We start from the raw sequence: 23,059 nt of genomic DNA, 5'->3' as shown, positions 1-23,059 counted from the left end.
TGTCTTTCCACTTGGAAAGATTGGTGAGGATGTGGAGCAAATAGGACAATCCCTCATCATTGGAGGAAATGGAAATTAGTACAGGTACTCTGGAAAACTGAAGCTAGAAACAGGCCTACCTATGAGCTAGCAGTTTGTCATGGGTAATATTCCTAACAGAAATATGGAGGATCCTCTCTTATCAGGCACACATAAAACATGTACTAAAGGGATCATCATAGCATATGTGCTAGTTGGAGTGGCTCAAACACATCTCAGTAAGAAGGGTATGCAATGAGTATGCTGTGTAGCAGTTAAATAGAAGAAACTACAACTATAGGCAACAGAAGGTGATTCTCATAGATATTGAGTAGAATAAAATGAATAGATTCATAGCGTACATACTGTGCTAGATGGAGTGATGTTCAATACATGCCTTTCTCTCCTTTTTGTCTATCTATCTGTCTGTCTGTCTGTCTATCCATCTATCCTCACACTGTAGCCCAGGCTGGCTTTGAACTTGAGGCAGTCCTCAGGTTCATCTGCCCTAGTGCTAAGGATCGGAGGCATGAGCTGTTTGAGAAGTAGTAAAGGCAGAAATACCCAAATTGTGTGTTTCTAACTCTTCATTTAAGTAGCATCATATATGAGTATACATATATTAAAAATGTATAAGGGGCCAGCAAGATGGCTCAGCACATGAAAGTACTTGTGGCACAAGGCCGACAGCCTGAGTTTGATCCCCCACAGCCTGTGACAGCAGCATTGTTGTGATTATGGGTGGCTCCAGACCAATGCCCATCATCTCCGCTCTCACCAGTCTAGAGAGAACCTCGACAGGCAGATGGTTGAAGCACATTTACTGACATGTGAAGGTGTTCACTGTTCACGGGGTGATTATGAAGCTGTGTGTACCGATCAATCCTAAATGAATAAGCAACAGACCAGAAATGTGTAAGGAATAAAAGCCTGGGGTGAAAAGCTTTTAATGCTAGCCATGGTAATGGTTAATTGGTATGTTCAAACATGTCTTTTTTCTTTCTTTCTGAAATTCTTAATATATTTTGGTAAAAACTTAAACATTAAGAATAAACAAAAATTCTTTTTTAAAAAAGAAAATGACAAAGGAGGTGGGGGATAGGAGGTGTAGCTCAGCTGGAGGTGTGCTCACCTAGCATGCACAAAGCCCTGAGTTCAGCACTTACTGCCAAAACATTGTACATGTCTGTAATCTCAGCCCTCAGGAAGTGGATACAGTGGGAAATCAGGAATTCAACGTCATCCTTAGCCTGGCATACATGAGACCCTGTCTCAAAAAGGAAAAAAAAAGATACAGGAGAAAAAAATTGCTAAAAGGTATTGTGATAAAAGGGTCTGTCTTGTCTGTGGAAATTGATTGTGGAGATAGACTCTAGGCTAAACTCCCCCAAGGAAGATACAGAAAGGAGGAAAACTACAAAGTTCCACAGAGGAGAAGACAGTTGTGAATGGCGGCAGGCTGGGTGTGCCCTTGGAAGTCAAACAATAGCTGTTCCTGCCTTTGGAAAGTTCTGTGTATGCAGATTTTTTTTAACACCTGAAGCTTCCTTCTCCATCGACTGTTCCCTTGACTCTATCATCTCCTTCACACACTCCAACCATGTTATTGTTTTTAAACTCTAATTAGCTTATATTTTGCACATGAGCGTGCTTGTGCACTCGTGTGTGTGTGTGTGTGTGTGTGTGTGTGTGCGCGCGCACGCGCGCGCGCGTGCGCAAGCACCTATGGCTACACCATATCACTGGCCCCAAACCACACTCCTCTTTTAAGGGAGGGGGAATGAAATTTGTTGACTGGACATAATGGAAAACCCATCCCATCACTTGGCTTTCAGCCAGAGGTGACTCACTCATGTCTTAGAAAGAGGAGTTTTGGAAAATCCATTAGCTGAGGCCTGTTGCTATGAGTGGTCTTTGATCCGGCTGCCATGGAGTAGGCAGGATGTAGGGAGAAGAGAGCCAACCTCAAAACTTGAGACAATTGGACCACTCTCTCAAAGTTAATATTTCACTGGAATTTGAGAACTAGCATGAGAAGTAGGTGCTCTAGTCCAAAGGGCTCCAGAAAGGATCTACCAAAAAAAAAAAAAAAAAAAGCACCTGGTAAGAAATGCCTAACAAGAGAGCTCACTGACGATCCTGCAGTTCTCAGTGTTTGCTGTATGTGCAGGTTTGTGTGGGCTTGTGCGCATGAAGTATGAATGAGGAGGCCAGGTGCCATTCATAGGATCTTGGAGACAGGAAGAGACGGCTTAGCTGTTAGGCTAGGCTGGCTGGCCAGCGAGTCCACACCACAGTTCTTTATCTCACTATGCTGAGCTATTTTTGTGTGTGGGTGCTAGGGTCCAAACTTTTGACTGATGAGCCATTTCTTTCTCCCAAGAAATTTCTCATGAGAGAAGTTAAATGTGATTTGCTGGTTGTGCTCAAACTTATGGTAGGGCTGGGGGCACTTTCTTAATTAGTGTGGTTTTCATCATGCAATGGTTGCTTGACCTCTCTTGACATTTGAGTCCAGATCATTCTTCTGTGTAGAGGATGGTCTATATTGTGGGGTGTTCAGGAGAAGGGATGGGATTGGTTCAGTAGATACCAGTAGCAGCCCCTTCCCTAGCTGTGACAACTCAAACTGTGTCCAGGTATCACCAGACATCCCCCGAATGACAAAATCACCATAGTTGAAACATCTAGTCTACAGCCAAGACCAGGGTGGCCTTTTCCCCACCAAAGTGTTTTTGTTTGTTAGCTTTGGGACAGGAAGTGTTGTATCCCAGGAACCTGCTATGTAGCCAAGATGAGTCATTAATCTTCCTGCTCCTGCTGTCCAAGTAGTAGAATTGCAGCAATTTCCCATCATGCCCTGTTTATTTCACACTGGGGATCAAACTCAGGGTGTTGTGGATGCTAGAAAAATACCCTATCAACTGATCTCCAGCTCCAGCATTTGAGGTGGTTTTTTTTTTTTTTTTTGGTCCACTATAATTCTTAGTCTCAACATCAGCATCTATTGCCATTTGGACCAAACTATTTTTGTTGGTACAGGGCAATTCTGGGCACTGTAAGTGCTGTAGTGATTTGAATAGGAATGGCCCTCATATGCTCGTATATTTGAATGTTTGGTCATTAGGAAGTGGCAGTGTTATGAGGTGTGTCTTTGTTGGAGTAGGTGGGCCCTTGTTGGAGGAAGTGTGCCCCTGGGGTGAGCTCTGGGGTTTTACATGCTCAAGCCAGGCCCAGTCTCACTCTTCCTGCTGCCTGCTGATCTGGCTGCAGACCTCTCAGCTACCTCTTCAGCACCATGTCTGCCTGTGTGCTGTCATGCTTCCTGCCATGATAGTGAACTAAAGCTCTGAACTGGAAGCCAGCCCCAGTTAAATGGTTTCCTTTATAAGAGTTGCTGTAGTCATGATGTCTCTACATAGCAATCAAACTCAAACTAAGACAAGTGTTTAGCCAGTAGATGCCAACAGCACCTCCTTCAAATGTCTTTCAACAGTGCCAGATGTCCCATGGGTATGGTTCCTGAGTTTGGCAACTAAAAACAAAAGATTCCCAGTCAAGTTTAAAATTTAGGAGAGTAACTAGTATGTTTTGGCATGTACACATCCCAGACAATATTACTATATAAACATATTATAGTTCTCACTTACATATTATCTGACAACCCTCTTTCTGTAGGATAGAGCTATTCTAGACTTTTCTTGTTTGTTTTAAGACAGAGTCTTGCCAGGTGTGTGGCACACGCCGGTAATACCAGCACTCAGAGAGGTGGAGGCAGGCAGATCTCTGTGAGTTAAAGGCCAGCCTGGACTACAGAGTGAGTTCCAGAACAGCCAAGGCCACACAGAGAAGAAACTGTAAAAAAAAGAAAAAGAAAGAAAGAAAGAAAGAAAGAAAGAAAATAAAGAAAAGAAAGAAAGAAAGAAAAGAAAAGAAAAGAAAGAAACAAACAAACAAAGAAAAGGCAGAGTCTCAGGTAGCCCAGGCTGTTCTTTAGCACATAATGGAGGTGGGCATCAAAATCCTGATTGTGTTGGGAATGTAATCATGTGCCACCATACATGGTCAATGCTCTAGATATTAAATAAATTCTTAATTGTCATTAGAAAATAGCCTAAGATAAATGGCATAAATTGTCTTTTGAAATACATGTGTCGTTGGGCAGGAGACATAGCTCAGTTGGTAAAGCACTTGTCTGGCACATAAAGTCTTGGAACCCTCCCACCCCAGCACCACATACATTGGGTGTGGTAGCCCATACATGTAATTCAAACAATTGGGAGGTGGTGGCAGAAGGATGAGAAGTTCAAGGTCCATCTTGGGCTACATAAAATATCTGGGATATATGAGAGTATCTCAAAGCAAAACAGATCAATGTGATGTCACACACCTTGTATCCCGCTACGCAGGAGGCAGAAGCATGCTGATCTCTGTGAGTTCATGGCCATCCATCCTGTTTTACATGGTGACATCTAGGACAGCTAGAGCTATATAGGAAGACCCTATCTCAAAAACAAAATCAAAACCTCTCAGAAATGTATATGTTGGGTAAAACTATGCACACTATTCAACAATTCCATTTTTAGATATTTATCTCACCAAAAATCACTCCATAGGAAATGTCTGTGAATGGATACGAGAAGAATGCTTGGTTCAGTATTGTTTTCAGTGACAAGGGATTGGAGAGAATGGAAGTGGTGATGGTAAGAAAGTATCTGACTCATAAATGATAAACATGTTCACACTAAGGACTGAGACATGGCCTTAAGGAATGTGAGCTCTATGCATATTGACAGGTAAGGATACCCATACTGATGTGCCTAGGGCCATGAAAAAGGGCTCTGAAGAGCTAGGGCAGTGGTTCTCAATCTTCCTAATACTGTGACTCTTTAATACAGTTCATCATGATGTGGTGACCCCCCAACCATAAAATTATTTTCATTGCTACTTCATAGCTGTAACTTTGCTACTGTTATGAATCATAATGTAAATATCTGATATGCAGGATATTTGATATTTGACCCCCATGAAAAAGTCATTAGCACCCCCCCTCCAAAGAGATCTTGACCCACAGATTGAGAACCACTGATCTAGAGCAAACTGTTAACTATGTTTCTAATAAGGGTAAGGGATGGAGCCTCTCCCTGAAGCCCTTCCTCCATTTGAGATTGGGTCTCATGTATCGCAGGCTGCTTTAGAAAGTTGTATGTAGCCAAGGATGACCTTGAATTTTTTTGATCCTCCTGTCTCCACCTCTCAAGTGCTAGGGCTACAGGTGTGTGTTATCATGCTTGGTTTATGCAATGCTAGGGATTGAACCCAGGACTTTGTGCATGCTGGGCAAACACGATACCAAGTAAGTTATGTCAATGACCCATTCTTTTTTATTTTTATATTCTTATTTGTTGCTGTTTTTTAAAATAAAGAATGTATATTATTGAGATAATCTTAAAACAGTAATTATTTTAATAAGGCTTTTTATTGGGCAATTTGAAAAAAGATCAGAAGCGTCACATTTATCAAGTAGAGGTTGGCTGAAAGCTCTCATCCTTAAACAGCATTCAAGGTTTGACTGCCAACTGGTAAGAAACCCTTGTTTCTTTCTTCCCTGACCCTGCTGTAAGGGAGTTTGTCCCAGGATCCTGGTGTTGTACTGACCTTGACTGCAGGTCTTCCCGGTGTATCCTGGATAGCATCTACATTTATTTGGTCCCACACACTCACCAAACTTGCATCTGGGCTCACACAGAGCTGTAAAAGAGAAGGAGAGCCTGATGATATAGCTGACATGCTGACAATGCACACAGGCGGATTGCCTTCTACATACATGGCAGAGACCCCTTTGGGAGTGGACTGAGAATTTGTCTCCTTGCTACTCCGCTTTCACTTTTTCCAACACTGGGCAGGGATTGCCTTGTAAACCAAACCAGCCCTCCCACCCACAAATCAGTGAATGACAATATATTGTACTCATTTGCTTGGGCATGGCCATGCCTTCAGCATTGTGAGCCTCCAGACCACGCAGACAACAACTTCTGCATGTCAACCCAAAATATTAACAAAGAAAGGAGAGAATTTGAGAGGAAGACACATCAGAGTAACATACGTTCCAAGGTCCCTCCATTTCTTTCTGTCACTTGTCTCTTCTCATCTCTTAAGTATGTCTCTATTTTTCTTTCTTTTTGCTGTGTGTTGCGTGTTCCCATGTGTGTGAATGTGAATGCACACAAATGCACTCTAAGGTGAAAGCCAGAGGGCATTTTGTGTGATTCTTCGCGTGGTATTTATTTGTTTATTTTTAAACATGTATTTATTTGTATTGGGGGGCGGGGAATGCATGTGCCATGGCAGACACGTGGAGGTCAGAGGACAACTTGCAGCAATTGGTTCCCTTTTACTACCATGTAGGCCCTGGGGATCAAACCTGAGTCATCAGACTTGGCCTCTAGGGCTTTTATCCAATGAGTCATCTTGCTGCCCACCCCCCATCTTGTTTTCTGAGACAGAGTCCCCCACTGGCTTTAAGGATCACAGATTAAGGCTGGCCAGTGAGTCTCAGGGATCACCTGACTCTGCCTCTCCAGGGCCAGGATCATGAATATGCTCAAGCACACCGGGCTTATTTATTTCGTTATTAGCATGGGTTCTGTGGATAGAATTTAGCTCCTCATGCCTTTGCGACAAGCACTTCACTGGCTGAGCTTTTGTCCCAGCATGACTATTTTTCTTTGGTATGAGAAAGATCTTTTTAGTGTTTGGTTTTTGTTTTTGTTTGTTTGTTTTTTTTTCCTATCGTTAAATTTGAATAGCTTACTCTGATGAGCACTTGAAGCTTAATGATGATGGAGACCATAGAAGCATAACACAGGCAGGGTTTGTTTCTCTGCTATTGATGTTTGTATCCTAATACATGGCATGAAGTAGGTATTCAATACATCTCTCTTCAGTGAACAAAATGGTAGGCTAATCCAAGAAAGCTAGAATGCTGTAAGCTGAATTGGGAGCAAGGAAAAATGATTGAAGACGATGGCAAGTTTGAAGCAGGCTCACGGGAAGGAGATGAGCAAAATGAGCGAGACAATTTATATTACTGTGTTTTCAGTGACTTCACACAATTACTTAAAATTCACCTTTTCTCCTGCAACATTTTATATAGTGCTGTGAATACGCTACATATGAGAGAATAGGCACATCGCATGCAAATATACGCCACACACAAATATGGGCTATATATGCAAATATATTGCAGCGATAGGCATGGACTGGGGGCCTTGTGCATGTTAGTCAAATGGTCTGCCAGTGAGCTACATTCCTAGACCTTGCTTTTGTTTTTGTTTTGGGACAGGGTCTCACTATGCAGCCTAAGCTGATCTTGAACTCATGAGCCTCTTACTTCTGCTTCTCTCGTGCTGGGATTAGAAGTGTGCACCAACGTGCTCAGAACACATATGATTTCCAATAGCGAATAAAGCAATAGACATAGAAATTGCAACAGGGAAACATTGTGGTTCTGAACAAGTCATAACTAAGAAGGGAAGGAGAGGAACAAAAGCGTTCCCAGCAAACATTTTCCCTTCTGGAGACGAAAGAGATGGAATGTAATTCTCAGTGTCTCTGTTGTTATGAACACGGACTTGGTAATGCAGCTCTAAGTTCAGAAGTTAGACAAAATCAATCTTTGATAGTTTTGTAAGTCCCGAAGAGCTGTGATTGCTCCCTGGAAGCTGATTTCCAATGTGATCCAGACAGGAAAGCCCAGGGTGAATGCCAGATAGCACACAGGAGAAATATTGAATAACATCCTTGCTCTAAGGTCAAAGCTTCAGAAAGATGTTTTTAATTTACAGCGACTTAGATCTATGGCCAGAACAGCCAATCCAGCAAAGGGAAGTTCAGTTTGTGTCTAAAGCAGCCAGAGGCTGAGACACACTTTGTACAAACTCAAACGCTCACTCTCAGTTTTCCCTCAAACTCCTCCATCTGTAGTTTTTCATCCTTGGACATCACTTCATTCCATGGCCCTAGAGGGACATATATTTTGAGATTAATCATACAGGCTTGATCAGACTTCACTGCTGAGGGAAGATGTAGACAGGGGCAGAGGCAAGGACTGGTGGCAGGGGTCCAGTGTACATGGGTGCAGGTCATTGAGAGAAACAAAGAATGAACAGTTGATGGAAGAGAAGACATCCGTGGACTGGGGCCTCCCAGCCAGACTTTGGTATTGCTTGTTGGGGCAGGTCGATGTGTGTTTTTCTTACTGCATAGGCTGAACTCTGGTTTCGGAATAAGAACCTCAACAAGAGGGGAGTGGCTATCCTTGTTATTTTGTGCTTCTAGGAACATATGACCTGATCGACAAGAAGAAACATGCAGGGGCTAGGGATGGGGCACTGTTAGGAGAGTGCTTGCCTAGAATGCCAAAAGTCCTGGGTTTGGTCCTCAGGACTACATAAACTGGACATGGCAGTGAGTGGCTGTGGTCCTAGCACTCAAGCCGAAGGATGAGGAGTTTAAGATTATCCTCAACTACATAGAGAGTTTAAGGCTACTAAAACTCCGAGGGAAAAAAAAAACAAATCCAATAAAATATGTACATAATTTTAGATCTAAAAGTTGTTCATTGCACATTACGACCCAAAATATTCAACAAAGGCAACAGAATTGCTAACCGCCTTTAGCTCACAGCATCTGCATGTTGAACATTTTTCTTAAGCTCTCCCATAGGATCTTTTAACCTCTTACTTTACATTCCGTCGTGCCTGTGATATATCGTCCATGAAACCAGTGAGCTTGTGATTGGCTGCATATATTGTGGCCAGACTACTCGGATCCCGTTGAAGAACGGCCCTCACAAAAGGCCAACGCTCACTCTCATTTATTCACCAGTGGCATGCTGGGTCTGACTGAGTTTTACAGTAGTAAGTGTTGAGGTTCGTGAGACTGTAAGAAATTATAAGTCACATGTCTCAGGTGAGTTTTACCTCTTTCCACCTGACTGCCTTCAAAGAAGAATGATTAATGCTGTGTCTAGGTAAAGCTATGTTTAATGCTCCCAACACCTGGTGCTTTGAAGGACAGAAGTGTGACAAGAGTCACTGGTCCTTTCTGAGCCAATAGTAATTTTATGAAGCCTTTTGTTTTCTGTGTGACAGGGAGTAAGCACACACTTTAGTGCCTCCACTCTGGGCCTTCTGAGGGGTATTGCCCTTTCCATGTTCCAGAAGAGGAAACAGGGCCTTAGTGAACTGTACTAACTTCTCCAAGGTTGCCTGCATCAGTCTAGCATATGATGGCTTTGATCATAATGTGTCTAGTCTGGAGGACTGCTGCTTGCTTAGCAAGCATTCGATCAGTGGAGGTACATCCATCCATCTTCCCTTCTAATTGACACAGGTCCCAGAGTGATGCTCTGTCTTCCTTTAAGTAGATGGGCAATGATGATCTTTATTTTATTTTTTTAGCATCTCAACATTCTTGTCATGCCATTAAGAAGAAACTCTGATGGCTGAAAGTTTTGAATAACAGGGAGTGTGTGGAAACACTACGCATGTTTTCTATTGTTCCATGGATTTCAGATATCAAGTTCTGCCATGCCCTCAGTCAATCTAGATCTTTTAAAGTATTTTATTTTTTCTTTGACAATTTTATGCATGTACACAATACATTTTCATCATATTTGGCTCCCAATATACCTCCTATCTCCCCCCCATGCCTCCTGGATCCCCTTTTCTTCCCAGCAAGCCCTCCTCCTATTTTCACATCCTCTGCCTTTTTAGACCCTGTGGTGATTTGAATAAGCACGGCCCCCATAGACTCACATATTTTGATGCTTGGTAATTGAGGAGTGTCACTACTTAAGAGCAATTAGGAGGTGTGGCCTTGTTGGAGGAAGTGTGTCACTAGGGGTGGGCAGTGAGGTTTCAAAAGCGGAAGCCAGGCCCAATGTCTCTCTCTTCCTGCTGCCTACTGACCTGCAGTGGAACTCTCAGTTACTTCTCCAGCACCGTGTCTGCCTGTGTGCTGCCATGCTCTCTACCATGATGATAATGGACAAACCTTTGAAACTATAAGCAAGCCTCAATTAAATGCTTTCTTTTTATAAGAGTTGCCATGGTCATGGTGTCTCTTCATAGGAATAGAACAATGACTAAGACAGGCCCACTGAGTTTAATCAGGGTGTTTGCATAAGTGTAGGTAATTGTGTGGATACTAACGAGGGCATGGGGAAATTACTAGTGGCCATCTTACTGAAAAATAATGACCTTTACTACTCTAGCAGCTATTAATCTATCTATTTGGCACCAGCTAGAATGGAGGGGGTTGGGTCAGGGACAGGCCTATGAGGAGATTATATAGTTACTTCTAAAATAGCTAGCATTTTAATGCATTTCTGGAATACTTAAGCATGTCATTACCCCATTTAACAGACAAGGAACTCATGATCTGATACCTGCTGGGGCCAGTTAAAGCAGATTTCTACACTGAAGTAGATGTGTCAAGGAGTATCACTACTTGAGAGGGATTAGGAGGTGTGGCCTTAATGGAGGAAGTGAGTCACTGGGGATGGATAGTGAGTTGTCTATTTTAGGCAAGATAACCAATTGCCTTGAAGAACTGCAGGGTTGATGGCTCTTTATCACGTATATGGGCCACTATGGAAAACCACATTAAAAATCAATATAAGGCAGAGATCTATGTTCATCTCAGTTCTCAAAAATCCTCTGGAAATGATCAGATGTTTCTCAATAAGCTCCTAAAACAGGACCAGAGAAACAGCATCTAAGGAAAATTCTGTTTCCTTAGTCTGTAACCCCCACAAAATAATTGAAGAACAATAACACCTTTGCACATGTGTGCATTTCTTGCTATTAGAAACTGCTCTTAAGGAATTGAAAAAAAAACATGAAAAAAAAAAAGGAATTGAAAAAATGGGAGTGGCACATCTATAAGGTATAACGGTCCCTGTTCTACTTTGTAGCCAGAGACTACTTGGCTATTAGCCTATGAATAAGAATTAAAATGTGTATGTTACTAGAAATCAGTTAGAAAAACCATAATAAGGAGTTAATTGGCCTGGTTTTGCCCATCTCAATTTATACAGATTAAATCAAACCAAAGCCAAACCAACCTACAGTTATACTTGCTCAAATAGTAATAGAAGTAAAAATGAATCTAAAGAGTCTCCTAAAATTACTCCTGCCTAGTGTGCTAGTGACAACCATTCTGGATGGGAAGAAACTTCACTGGGACCAAAACTTTGAGTATTGGTAATTACCCGTGTCTTTACCCCAGAGACTACATTGGCAATGATGTCATAGACTGACAACTAGGCTTTCTGACCCAATTGCAGGGTTGCCTGAATTTTTACAAAAATTACCTTCACATACTCCTTTGCTGTTCCTTTTCCAGCCATAGCAGCAGGCCATCTTAGTTCCATAGTGACAGACCCCAGGCTGGCGTGCTAGAGCTGGCAACCTGTAATCCCTTGGGCTGTGGATAAAGAACCATGTGTTAGTACCAAGAAAACACAGAGGGCCACTGAGGCGCTTCCTTGCCATGGAAACAACAGGAAAGATGTCAAGTATCTGGGTGATTTCCACAGACCTGAGGTAAGTGCTAGATTCCACAGGGGGAAACCCACAAAACTAACCAACCAATCAACCAAAACCAAAAACCCTGAACTGGAGGGTTGGCAGTCTCTGCCTTCCATCCCTTGCCAACGCTCCTCTACTTGTGCCCATTCCCTTTTTGCCCAGGGGTAAAGAAATTGGTTGCAGACTCTGTAAAGGTGGAGTTGATTAAAGGGATTTTAAAAAATGAACATCTTTGAAACTGGGAGAATGCTACTTCTCCAATCTGTTCTGAATGGGTCCAGTGGCTTTTCAGTTCTGACTTTGTGACAGGGACTCACTGGCTGAGTGGTTTGGGCTCACACAAGAGCTCTGCATTTTTGACTTCATGGCCACCTGGGAGTCATTGGGCAGCCTGAAATCACTGTACACTATGGACAGTAAAAAGTGGGAGACTATTCTGCCAAATCGTCTCATGTTACAGAGGAGGAAACTCCAACACCATACAGTGGAGGTCTGTCCCCAAGCAGAGCCAGGTGCTGGGGATTTAAATTTCTGTGCTTCAAAACAGCCCTTTGGAAACACAATTTGCTAAACTCTCAACTATTGAGCAACAATCTTGACTATTGAGCAAGAAGCCCCTGCAAACATTTTCTCAAAGGGACTACGGGGTAAATATTTCAGGCTTTGCAGGCCATAGGTTTCTGTCTATGTGCAAAAGCAGCCATAGGCAATAGCAAACAGATGTGTGTGTGTGTGTGTGTGTGTGTGTGTGTATGATTGCTCCAATCATATTTTATTTCTGGGGCTGTGAAGCTAGCTCAGTCAGCAAAGTCTGTCATGTATTCCAGGCTGTCCTTGAACTTGTCACGTAAAGAAGGCTGACCTTGAACTTCTCATCTTGCTGCTTCCTCGGTCCTAGTGCTGAGATTATAGTTGTGCATTACCATTTCCAGTTTACATGTTGCTGAGGTTCAAACTCTGAGCTTCCTGGGTATCAAGTGAGCACCCTTTCAACAGAACTATATCCGTATCCTTGAACATATTATTTTATCCCATCATCAACCATTTGAAAGGTTAAAACTGGCTTTGGCTCAGATGTTGTATAACCTGGGGGCCACCTTAGTCTGTGGGTTGTAGCTTGCAGACCCCTGATCTGAAGAGTGAGCCCCCGCCCCCCAGGAAGAACTCCAAGTAACACCCCCAGGTAGGAAGCTCCTTGCCTGTTTACCTACTTGATGTCTTGGGGTTGAATAGAACTGCTACCAGACTAGCAGAAAAGACATACATTGTTACAGAGGGGTGCATATGAAATACAGTGTCAAACCATTTGCTGAGTTCTTTAACAGATAAGGGATACAGGTACAGGCTTGAATATATGCTAGTCTGTAGTATCTTAATTCAAGTAAGATAGTTAAACAACCGTGCCTGTTTCTCATATGATCTGCCTTTCCTACAAACTTCATTTCTCAGAGATTAAAAAAAAAAAATGAAGTTTGGGACATCTCATTCACCAAGAGCACAAAATGAGAGAAAAAATAAAGTTCTAGAAGAAAACCTTTTTTCAGGATTATTTAAAAATTTATTTATTCACTTTACATCTTGATCGAAGCTCCCCTCCTCCCAATCCCCCCTCACACACCCCTCTATTTGCCCCTCTCCTTCTCCTCAGAGAAGGGGGAGGTCCCCCATGGGTACCAACCCACCTTGGCACATTAAGTAGTTGCAGGACTCAGTGCATTCTCTTCCACTGGGGCCAGACAAGGCAGCCCAGTTAGGGGAATGGGATCCAAAGGCAGACAACAGAGTCAGAGACAGCTCCTGCTCCAGTTTCTGGGGGACCCACATGAAGATGTCTGCTGAATCTGTGCAGGGGGCCTAGGACCAGTTCATGCATGCTCTTTGGTTGGTGCTTCAGTCTCAGTGAGGCCCCTTGAGCCTAGGTTAGTTGACTCTTTTGGTCTTCTTGTGGAGTCCTTGACCGCTCCAGCTCCCTGAATTGTTCTCCCAAGTCTTCTACAGGACTCCTTGGGCTCTGTCTGATGTTTGGCTGTGGGTGTCTGCATCTGTTTCCATCAGCAGCTGGGTCAATATTCGTTTTTATTTTATGTGCATTGGTGTCTTGCCTGCATGTATATCTGTGCGAGGGTATTGAATCATCTGGAATTGGAGTTGTAGACAATTGCAAGCTGCCGTGAGGGTGTTGGGAATTGTACCTGGATCCCTCTGGTAGCTCTACCAGTGCTCTTAATTGCTGAGCCATCTCTACAGCTTCCCTTTCATTTCTAATAGGAATTCATAAGCTAGTCATTAAATTACTTGGAAAAGGTTTCTGAACCCCTATATGACTGATATTTTAGGTTAGTTGATCCTTTGTTTTTTTTTTTTTTTTTCAGGACTATCTTGGGCACTCTAAGATGTTTAGTAGCATCTATGGTTGCTGTCTATAGTTACCTATAGCACATAGCCCCCAAGCTGTGACAATAAAAAAACTTCTCATGTTAGCTGAGTGTGGTAGTGCACACTTATAACCCTAGAACTCTACAGGAGGGACTGGAGGATCATTGTTTTAGGCCAGAGAGATAGACACAGCAAATTCCAAGCTGGGTAAGGTTATATAGCAAGGTGTTGTTTTAAAAACCAAAGTGACATTTGCCAAATATCCCCACAAGGCAAAACCATCTTCAATTAAGTACCATTACTTTAAAGTGAAACATTTGATGAGGTTTTTCTGTGTTCCAAGCTGTTACTTGGGGACCTGGGTGGAGCAGAGAGACAAGAAAGAGACACCCTTTGCTTTTTTTCCTATAGCAAGGAGATGCATTATAGTATAGAACACCCTGGTAGCTCCCATTAATATGCTTTGAGGAAGGGATGTTTTTGGTACTTGGTACTGCACAAATGTCTAGTTAGTGCATGCTAAGCTATTGCTCACCACTGAACTATAGCCCTAGTCCTGAAAAAGAACTTTGACTGAGAAATATTGCAACTATGTGCTATAATCAAGTCTATATCTTCCTAACAATTCTACAATGGTAAGTACTTTGCTGTTGACCCACAACATAACTAGCACTGACCAAGGAGGACACTGTAGACCACTGAACATAAGCTATGTGGAGTAAAAACATGCTATTTCATAGATGATGCCCTGAAATACCTTTGATTTTAGCACTAAGAAATTGAGATATGACTCATAAAATACAAAATTGACATTTTAAGTACATGCTTCAGTCAGTGAGTTTTAGTATTCTCATTATGTTATGCACTTAGTAATTAATTCCAAGACATTTACATCACCCCCAAAAAGGAACAGTTATTTCTAATTCCTTCCTTGAACATCAGTGTAATGTCCTTGTACCATATATCTACCTTAAATTTTTGAATTTGCCTTTTCTGGATGTGTCATACAAACAAAAACATACAATACATAGCTTTGAGTGTCTAGCTTCTTTAACTTCAGGTTTTAGCACATACCAATTCTTTGTCTTTATTTTTTGAAACAGGGGTTCTCTGTGTAGTCTTGGCTGTCCTGGACTTGATTTGTAGACCAGGCTGACCTTGAACTCACAGAGATCTGCCTGCCTCTGCCTCTCAAGTGCTGGGATTACAGGTGTGCCACACCAAGCCTGATCCTTTATTCCTTTTTATTGCTAAATGATACTTCATTGTATGAATGTACGTACCACACATTGTTTACCCACCCATCAACTGATGGACATTTGAGATTTCTTTTCACCCTTAGCTATTATGAAATATGTTGCTATGAGCATTGGTATATAAGTTTCATATTTCTTGGTTATACAACTAAGAGTGGAATTTCTGGAATATCAGCTATATTGAAATCCTAATTCCAATGTGGAATCATTTGGATGTGGGGCAATGGGAGGCAATAAGATAATAAGGATTGAGCTCTCATAAGTGGTATTAGTGTCCTTATAAGAAGAGGCAAGAGGACTAGCTCACTTGAGAAGTTCACACTTGGAAGAGAACCCTTGCCTGAATGCAATTGTTCTATCATTTTTTTCTTGGCTTTATAGTTTTCTGAACTAAGACTAATATGGACAGAAGTCAGCCACATGGAGTGATAGAAGAAGACTGAGGGTAGTGGGAATGAAATGAATGCAGACTAAGAGATAAGAAAGCTATGTTTATCCTTTCATAACCCAGAAGATTGGCACAAGCAGAGAGAAAGGGGAGTGGGTTGGTGTAGAAAGAGTAGGTAGTAATGGCAGACAAGGGGTGACATCACAGAGATTTTGTAATCCAGTTAGGACTCTGAGATTTTATGTCCTAAGGGCAACAGCACAGAAGTGAAGCTAAGCAAGAGGGTTATTTGATAAGATTTTCTTTTAGCCAGGTGTGGTAATACATGCTTCTGATCTCAGCACTTGGGAGGTGGAGGCAGGAAGATCAGGAGTCAAGACCATCTTTAGCTACATAGTGGATTCAAGGCCAATCTGGATGGGTGGGCTAGTTTCATGTCAGCTTGACACAAGTTAGAGTCATCTGAAAAGAGGGAACCTCAATTGAGATAATGCCTCCAGAAGATCCATGTAAAGTAGGGCATTTTCTTAGTAGTTATTGATGTGGGAGGGCCCAGTCCATTGTGGGTGATACTATTGTTGGGTTTTATAAGAAATCAAGGCTAAGAAAGCCATGATGAGCAAGTTGTAGCACCCCTCCATGGCCTCTGCATCAGTCCCTGCATCTAAGTTCCTGCCCTGATTGACTTCCTACCCTCACTGCTTTTGATGATAAACTACTATGTGGAGCTGTGAGTGAAATAAACCCTTTCCTTGCCAAGTTGCTTTTGGTCATGATGTTTCATCACAGCAATAGTAACCCTAATGAAGACACTGGGATTTAGGAAACACTTTCTAAAACCAAGACCCAGAACAACAACAAACAAACAAAACATAAAAGGAGGGTCTAGGAAGGTGGCAAGTTGGTAAAGTGTGTGCTGTGCAAACATGAGGACCTGAATTAGGATCCCCAGTACCTTCATTTAAAAAAAATCAAGAGCAGTAATAATCCCAGAACTAGCAGGCAGAGACAGATGAGTCTGGAGCTAGATGACCCAGTTAGTCTAACTGAATGGGTGAACTCTCAAGTTTAGTGAGAGACCTGGTCTCAAAAATTAAGATGAGCCAGGCTTGATGGCGCATGCCTCTAATGCCAACACTCAGGAGACAGAGGCAGGTGGATCACTGTGAGTTTAAAGCCAGTCTGGTCTACAAAAATGAGTCCAGTACAGCCATGGCTACACAGAGAAATCCTGTTTTGAATCCCCCCCCCAAAGGTGGAGAATAACAGTTACTTCTGACCCTTACTCATACACATGTGCACCTGCATGCACACACACGTGCACACACACACACACACACACACACACACACACACACACACACACATCTGGTTTACCTGATTTTCCTTTAGAAAAACATTCTCATGACAGCAAGCTGGAGAATGTACTAGAGGGAGGGTGGAAAGAATATCAATTGGCTCAGAAGACAAATGGTTCCTTGGAGTAGAGCAGCAGAGGAGGGGGTAGGGAGGAGTAGATGGAATTTTGATTAGAACCATTCATCCATTTATTCACTTCACAACTATTATATTGAGTCCCCAAATGATTTAGGCACCAGGTTAGTTTCTAAAGGCCCTAAAGAAAACAGATGTGTGATTTCACAGGCCTGTTATTCTCCCGAGTTGTGTATAGAGTGTGAGAGGTATGCCCCATCTGGAGGATCGCAGCACCATATTTCCGGAATGAGGAATATAGGTGGAGGGCTATGCTAGGGAGCAGGAGAAATAATGAGTTGTAAGATTTTGAAGGCTTATTAAACAGAGAACTTAGAGAAAATGTTGAGCAGAAAGTTGGATATTTGGGTCCAGTGTCTAGGAAGGATGACTTGGTTGGGAAATACAGGTAGGTAGACCTTGCCGAAGCTGAGGGAGGATAGATAAGGTAGGAAGAGATGAAGACTTAGGGCAGAGGAAATAGCACATAAGAGGTAGGCCAGGGAAGAGGAAGGAAGTTTGAGAAAAATCGAGGCAATCCTCAAAGGATAACTGTTATGATGGATTGACTATGAACTGTGCCACCCACATAGGCTTGGATGTCTGAACACTTGGTTCCAAGTTAGTGGCACTGTTTTGGGAAGTTGTATAACATTTAGGAGGTAGATCCTTGCTTGAGGAAGCGAGACACTATGGGAAAGGCATCAAGGATTAGGGCCCCACCTAGCTCTCTACTTTGTGGTCCAGCTCTGCAACACACTCCTACTACCACGAACAGAGGCAACCATTATACCTTCCCCACAATGGACTGTGTCCCATTCAAGCATGAGCCCACATCAATAAATCTTTCCTCCCTTAAGCTGGTTCTGTCAGGCATTCTCACAGCTGAATGGTGAAAGGCTAATTAACTTGATCACTTGGATCGTGGCTTCCATCCTGGGCTGTTGTTATATTGACTCTGTGACCTCCAGAAGTTACTTCACCTTCCTATACCTCCATTATCTCATTACTGAAATGTGCATAAGAAAAATTAAGTATCTCATGGTGTTTATGATAAGTAAACGACTTTGAGCCACATGGCCTATTCGCCTTGTGAGATTATTAGATGTGTTGAGTTTTAGAAGAGAGCCATGGTTCCCACCAAAATGTCCACCATAGGAGCCCCACCTTCATGAAGGGAAGTTGTGGCCTTGCTTGAATGTGATGACAGATTCCCGACAGTCATTGGAATCCTGTGTCACCTATGTTTGTGCAGTAGGAAGTCTTCAAGGCACGTTCTTCCAGCTGCCACAATTTCCATATAACTTAGTTTTGTTTGCTTGTAGAAGTCAGTTTTCATTATAATGGGACATTTATAGATGTTTATGTTAGAGAAAGTGACCTTATATATCATCTAATTCCAACCTATCATTTTATACAAACAAAACAAAACAAACCAACCAACCAAACAAAAAAACCAAAAAACCAAAGGCCAAGCCGGGCGTGGTGGTGAGCGCCTATAATCCCAGCACTTAGGGAGGCAGAGGCAAGTGGAAATCTTGTCTCAGAAAAAAAGAGAAAGAGAGAGATAAAGAAACAAAGGCCAAAGAAGGTGATATTGTTGGTGTTACTACCCAGAGCATATTTTCACCATATCAATCATCCATCTCTTCTGCAGTTGTTTCTTCAAGGTTGAAGGGAAGGGGTGGGCATAAGGAGACTCAAGAGGTTCTATTAAGCAGTTAACAATTTCTGAAAGAGAGGAGACTGTTTAGTGGAGCTGCCTGAAAGTAACAGCTTTTGTGAGTCATTGGTCATGCTAAGGTGGGCCTTCTGGTGATGTAGCTGACTGAGTCACTCATGTTCTTGTCAGTGCCTCTGATGAACTCACTGGTTCACCATGCTGGAGTTGGAATTGCTTCTTTATTTTGTCACTGCCCTCTTTATCTGGGAATGAATAGACTCCCCAGGAGAAGTCATACCATGCTTCCCATCTGCCCATTTCCCCCCAATATATCAGGCATTGTACTACTCACTGATTATTAAGGGTATACAAGAACAAAGAATTAGAGCCTAGTGGTAAAAATGAACAAGGAAATAAGTAATTGTGCCCTAGTGCAAGAGCTATACCAGGAGGGAGAGTTCTCAGGAGCCAGGGGAATGTATAGGAAGTAGTTCATTAGGATGGGTGGGTGATAGGTCTTCTGGATGGAATGGTTGGCAGAATTTAGTTAGCCTGGTGAAGTGGGAAGGGGATTAAAGGCATGCACCACCACACCAGGCTTTCTTTTCTTTTCTTTTTTCTTAAGGAAAAAAACATTTATTTGGGTTTACAGTTGTGGGGTGTGAGTCCATGGTGGCAGTGCATCAGGAATGCAAGTGATCACATCCTCAACCACACGGATGAAAAGAGATTTAGCTAGAGGCAAGTTGAGGCTCCCCCTCCCCCAGTGGTGCACTTCCTCCAATAACTTTCCACCTCCTAGGTCACCCTGTTTCCAAAGAAACTTTGGAATTTAGAAGAATGGAATCAATAATTGGGCAGGAAGACTACAGAAGAGTTGTAAATCAACTAAGGATCAGAGCTACATACATGCTTGTCAGCATAGGCAAAGAATCAAAAAGTGTAAAAAAACTGTAGCCACAAACAGCTTTTCTTTTCCAGGCAAGCCTCTTTTCATATTTTCCCACCAGCCTGGTTTGCTTTCCCCACATTTCTCCAGTGTCCCTGACAAGTTGACTGAATTTTTACACAGATAACTGTAACCTCAGTGGAAAAACAAACTTTTACCCACAGTACATTTATTTTCACAGGCAATTGAGTCTGAGTCATTCACAGCAGCTAAGCTTCAGGCAACTGACTACCATGGATCAAACCACACTTCCTCCTCCTGCAGGGCTCAGCTAAGGCAGATGCTGGAACGCTAACCACTGAGCTGTGAACAGCATCTTCCCACAGGTTCAGACAGTTCTGTGAACCTCTCTAGGTTCTGTGTGTTGATAGATCCTTGGTTAAATAAATTATGCTGAATTCAATTGGCCTAACTTTTTAAAAAAATTTATTTTCCCTTCTCTTTTTCTTTTATTGAAAATAGATTCTTTTCAGTTGGGCACAGTGACACATGCCTGTAATCCCAGCACTTGGGGAGGTGGAGGCATAGGCAGGCGGATCTCTGTGAGTTCCAGGTCAGCGCGGTCTACCAACTGAGTCTAGGACAGCCAAGACTACACAGGGAAACCCTGTCTCAAAACCAAACAAACAAAAGAAAATATATTATTGTGCTATACAATCTATCCTGATTATAGTTTCCCCTCTCTCTACTGCTCCCAGCTCCTCCCCACTGCTTCAGATTTGCTCCCTTTCTGTCTCTCATTACAGTTCCATCAGCTCCAGCCATTTTTTGCAATGATTAGATATGAAGTAAAACAAAACAGATAAAAATTTGTTTAAATATGTTATATTTTAAACACCTAATTAGAAAGCAGTGCAGGGTCTCTAGTATAGGTGGCCAAGCCTATCTTCTATGTCTAAATCACAGTCAATTAGTTTGGATTGGAAATACCATATTTTTCAGACCATAAGACGCACCCAGTTTTTAGAGCAGTAAAACCCTGCACACATTCCTCAGCTGGCACACTGAAGACATCGGTAAGTGATCTCTTTGTTGATGCCCAATGGACAGCAATCAGACCATAAGGTACACACTAACTTTCCCCCACTTTTGGGGGCGGGAGTGTGTCTTTATGGTCCGAAAAATACGATAATGCTGCTTGGGGTTAACTAGTAGAAGAAAGTTACCAGAAGATGGGATTCGCATGCTGCTGGCACATTTTTAAAGCTCTCCAGGAAAAAAAATCTAAAACCCAAAACAGGCTTCTCAAGCCTTATTGCTTTCACATGCTTGACTTCAGGTATAACAGGCAACCCAAGAAATACGAGGTATATTAATTTGTCCTGTATCATCATTTTGATGACTCATAAAATACTCCAAAGTGCTAATGGCTGATACTTGGTCCATCAAAATATTATGAACAAATCAAGATTCCCTCCCCACTACAAAAGATACCAAAAGATGCAGCTTAATAGTTCAGCTTTGTTGGGCAAGTTTCAGGACAACCCGGGCTAGGCAGGGAGACACTGTCTCAAAAACAGAAAAAAAATTAGAGCTGGAGAGTTGGCTCAGTGGTTAAGATCACTTGCTGCTCTTGCAAAGGACCCAGGCTCAGTTCCCAGCACCCACATGGCCTACCACACCAACTATAATTCTACTTCTAGAGGATCTAATGGCTTTTTCTCACAGCTGCGGGTACGCACGTAGTGCACCCATATATGTTCAGACAAAGCACTCATGCAAAGGATAAAAAAAAACCAAATCTTTAACAAGGTGCACACCTTTAATCCCAGGCAGATTCCTGTGAGTTTGAGGACAGCCTGGTCTAAAAGCAAGTCCAGGACAGCAAAGGCTACGCAGTGAAACCCTGTCATGAATCAACAACAACAACAACAACAACAACAATCTAGCTTGGATTTCATTTATTTAAAAATGGGGATATGGATCAGTAGGTAAAATGTTTGAGGACCAGAGGTCTGCATCCCCAGAGCCTAAGTAGAAAGACAGGCAGGAATGTTGGCTGCCTGCAATCCTAGCACTTAGGAAACAGAGAGAAGGCATTCCCAGGACAAGCTCACTGCCAGACTAACTAGATTTGGCAAGCTCTAGCTTAGCCAATTCAGCAAGAAACTCTGCCTCAATAGATGCACCAGCACTCATATCCAGTCATGTGTCCCCACACAGGCAACCATGCGTACACGCATGCATACTACATACATAGAAATGCAAAACTGCAAATGACAGTTTTTTAAAGAATTAACTAATGGTTAACTACATAATAGACCCTGATATTCAGACAGTAACACAATTCAAAGCACAACTGTATGGCCTGTGGGTGCTCCAGGAGTAATAGCACCAAGTCCTCTGCACGTGTCCTAAAGGAGACCCAATGTCTTGAGTGAATATGCTAGGAAACACCATCAGAGAACATAAAAACCATCAGAGGAACATGAGTCAATAAACTAGCAACATGCGTCTTAATTAGTAAGTGTGAGGTCCATGTATTCACCAACTTTGGAGAGTACCCTTCAAAGGGCCAGCCACAACTGGGATTTTACTGGTCTAATCCTTAGATTCTACATCTGGCCATGGAAATGGAGGAAAAAAATCACTTAAAGGGGGAAAAGCATTAGGAGACAGAATTGCTAATAATTAACTTGCTGATTTATAGATGCCAGAGAAAATTGATTTATTATACCAAGAATCCAGTTCTGTGTTGCCAGTTTTGAAAATGTACGTGTGCATTTATTTAAAATTACAGAAAAATACAATTAATAATTCAGCTATTTATATTTAAGTGGAAACAATATGGTTGGGGGAAGGAAGGAATCCAGGCCAAGCAGGCAAGACATGCTTGATGATAGTGCAATGCATAGTTTGGAAAAATGAAATTCAGAATGCTCAGAAAAATAGCTTTCACTTATTCTCCCTAGTGCTAAATGGTATTACAAGGTAATATTACCAAGTGACTTGAATTATTTTCTAAGATCCTCTCCTCCTGGCCCTTTGATTTAAATCCATGCCCATTCTAACGTATCCATCATTAATTCAATAATTCTTCTACGTGAATACCTAGGTATATTGCAGGTAATGAAATCTCTCTGTCTCTCTCTCTGCCTGTCTCTCTGCCTGACTCCTCCCTGTCTTTGTCTCTCTGTCTCTGTTGCTGTCTCTCTCTCTCCCTCCCCCCCACCTCCCCATCCCTGTTGAAGCCAGAGTTTGACATTGAGATGTCTTCCTCACTTGTTTTTCTGCCTTATCTTTTTGAGCCAGGGTCTCTCACTGAACCTAGTGTTCCCCATTTTGGCTAAACTGCCTGGCCAATGAGCCCCAGGGATCCACTTGTCTTCTGCACCCTGC

At 42.3% G+C, this 23,059-nt stretch overlaps 1 protein-coding gene across 2 annotated transcripts in view; it reads right to left on the bottom strand.

The window, feature by feature from the left end:
* The window catches only part of Egfl6 (EGF like domain multiple 6), a 63,562-nt gene that overhangs the window by 31,441 nt on the left and 9,062 nt on the right, over window positions 1-23,059 (bottom strand). For both annotated transcript variants that reach the window (XM_051142058.1, XM_051142057.1), the window contains exons 2-3: window positions 11,399-11,511; window positions 5,677-5,769 (exon numbers count right to left, since the gene is read on the bottom strand). In XM_051142058.1, the coding sequence (XP_050998015.1) occupies window positions 5,677-5,769; window positions 11,399-11,511 (206 nt within the window). The remainder of the gene's footprint in view (window positions 1-5,676; window positions 5,770-11,398; window positions 11,512-23,059) is intronic.

This window comes from Acomys russatus, chromosome X, assembly GCF_903995435.1.
Source record: "Acomys russatus chromosome X, mAcoRus1.1, whole genome shotgun sequence".
In the NCBI taxonomy this organism is placed as follows: domain Eukaryota; kingdom Metazoa; phylum Chordata; class Mammalia; order Rodentia; family Muridae; genus Acomys; species Acomys russatus.
This window is presented reverse-complemented; position numbering and strand designations above follow the sequence as displayed.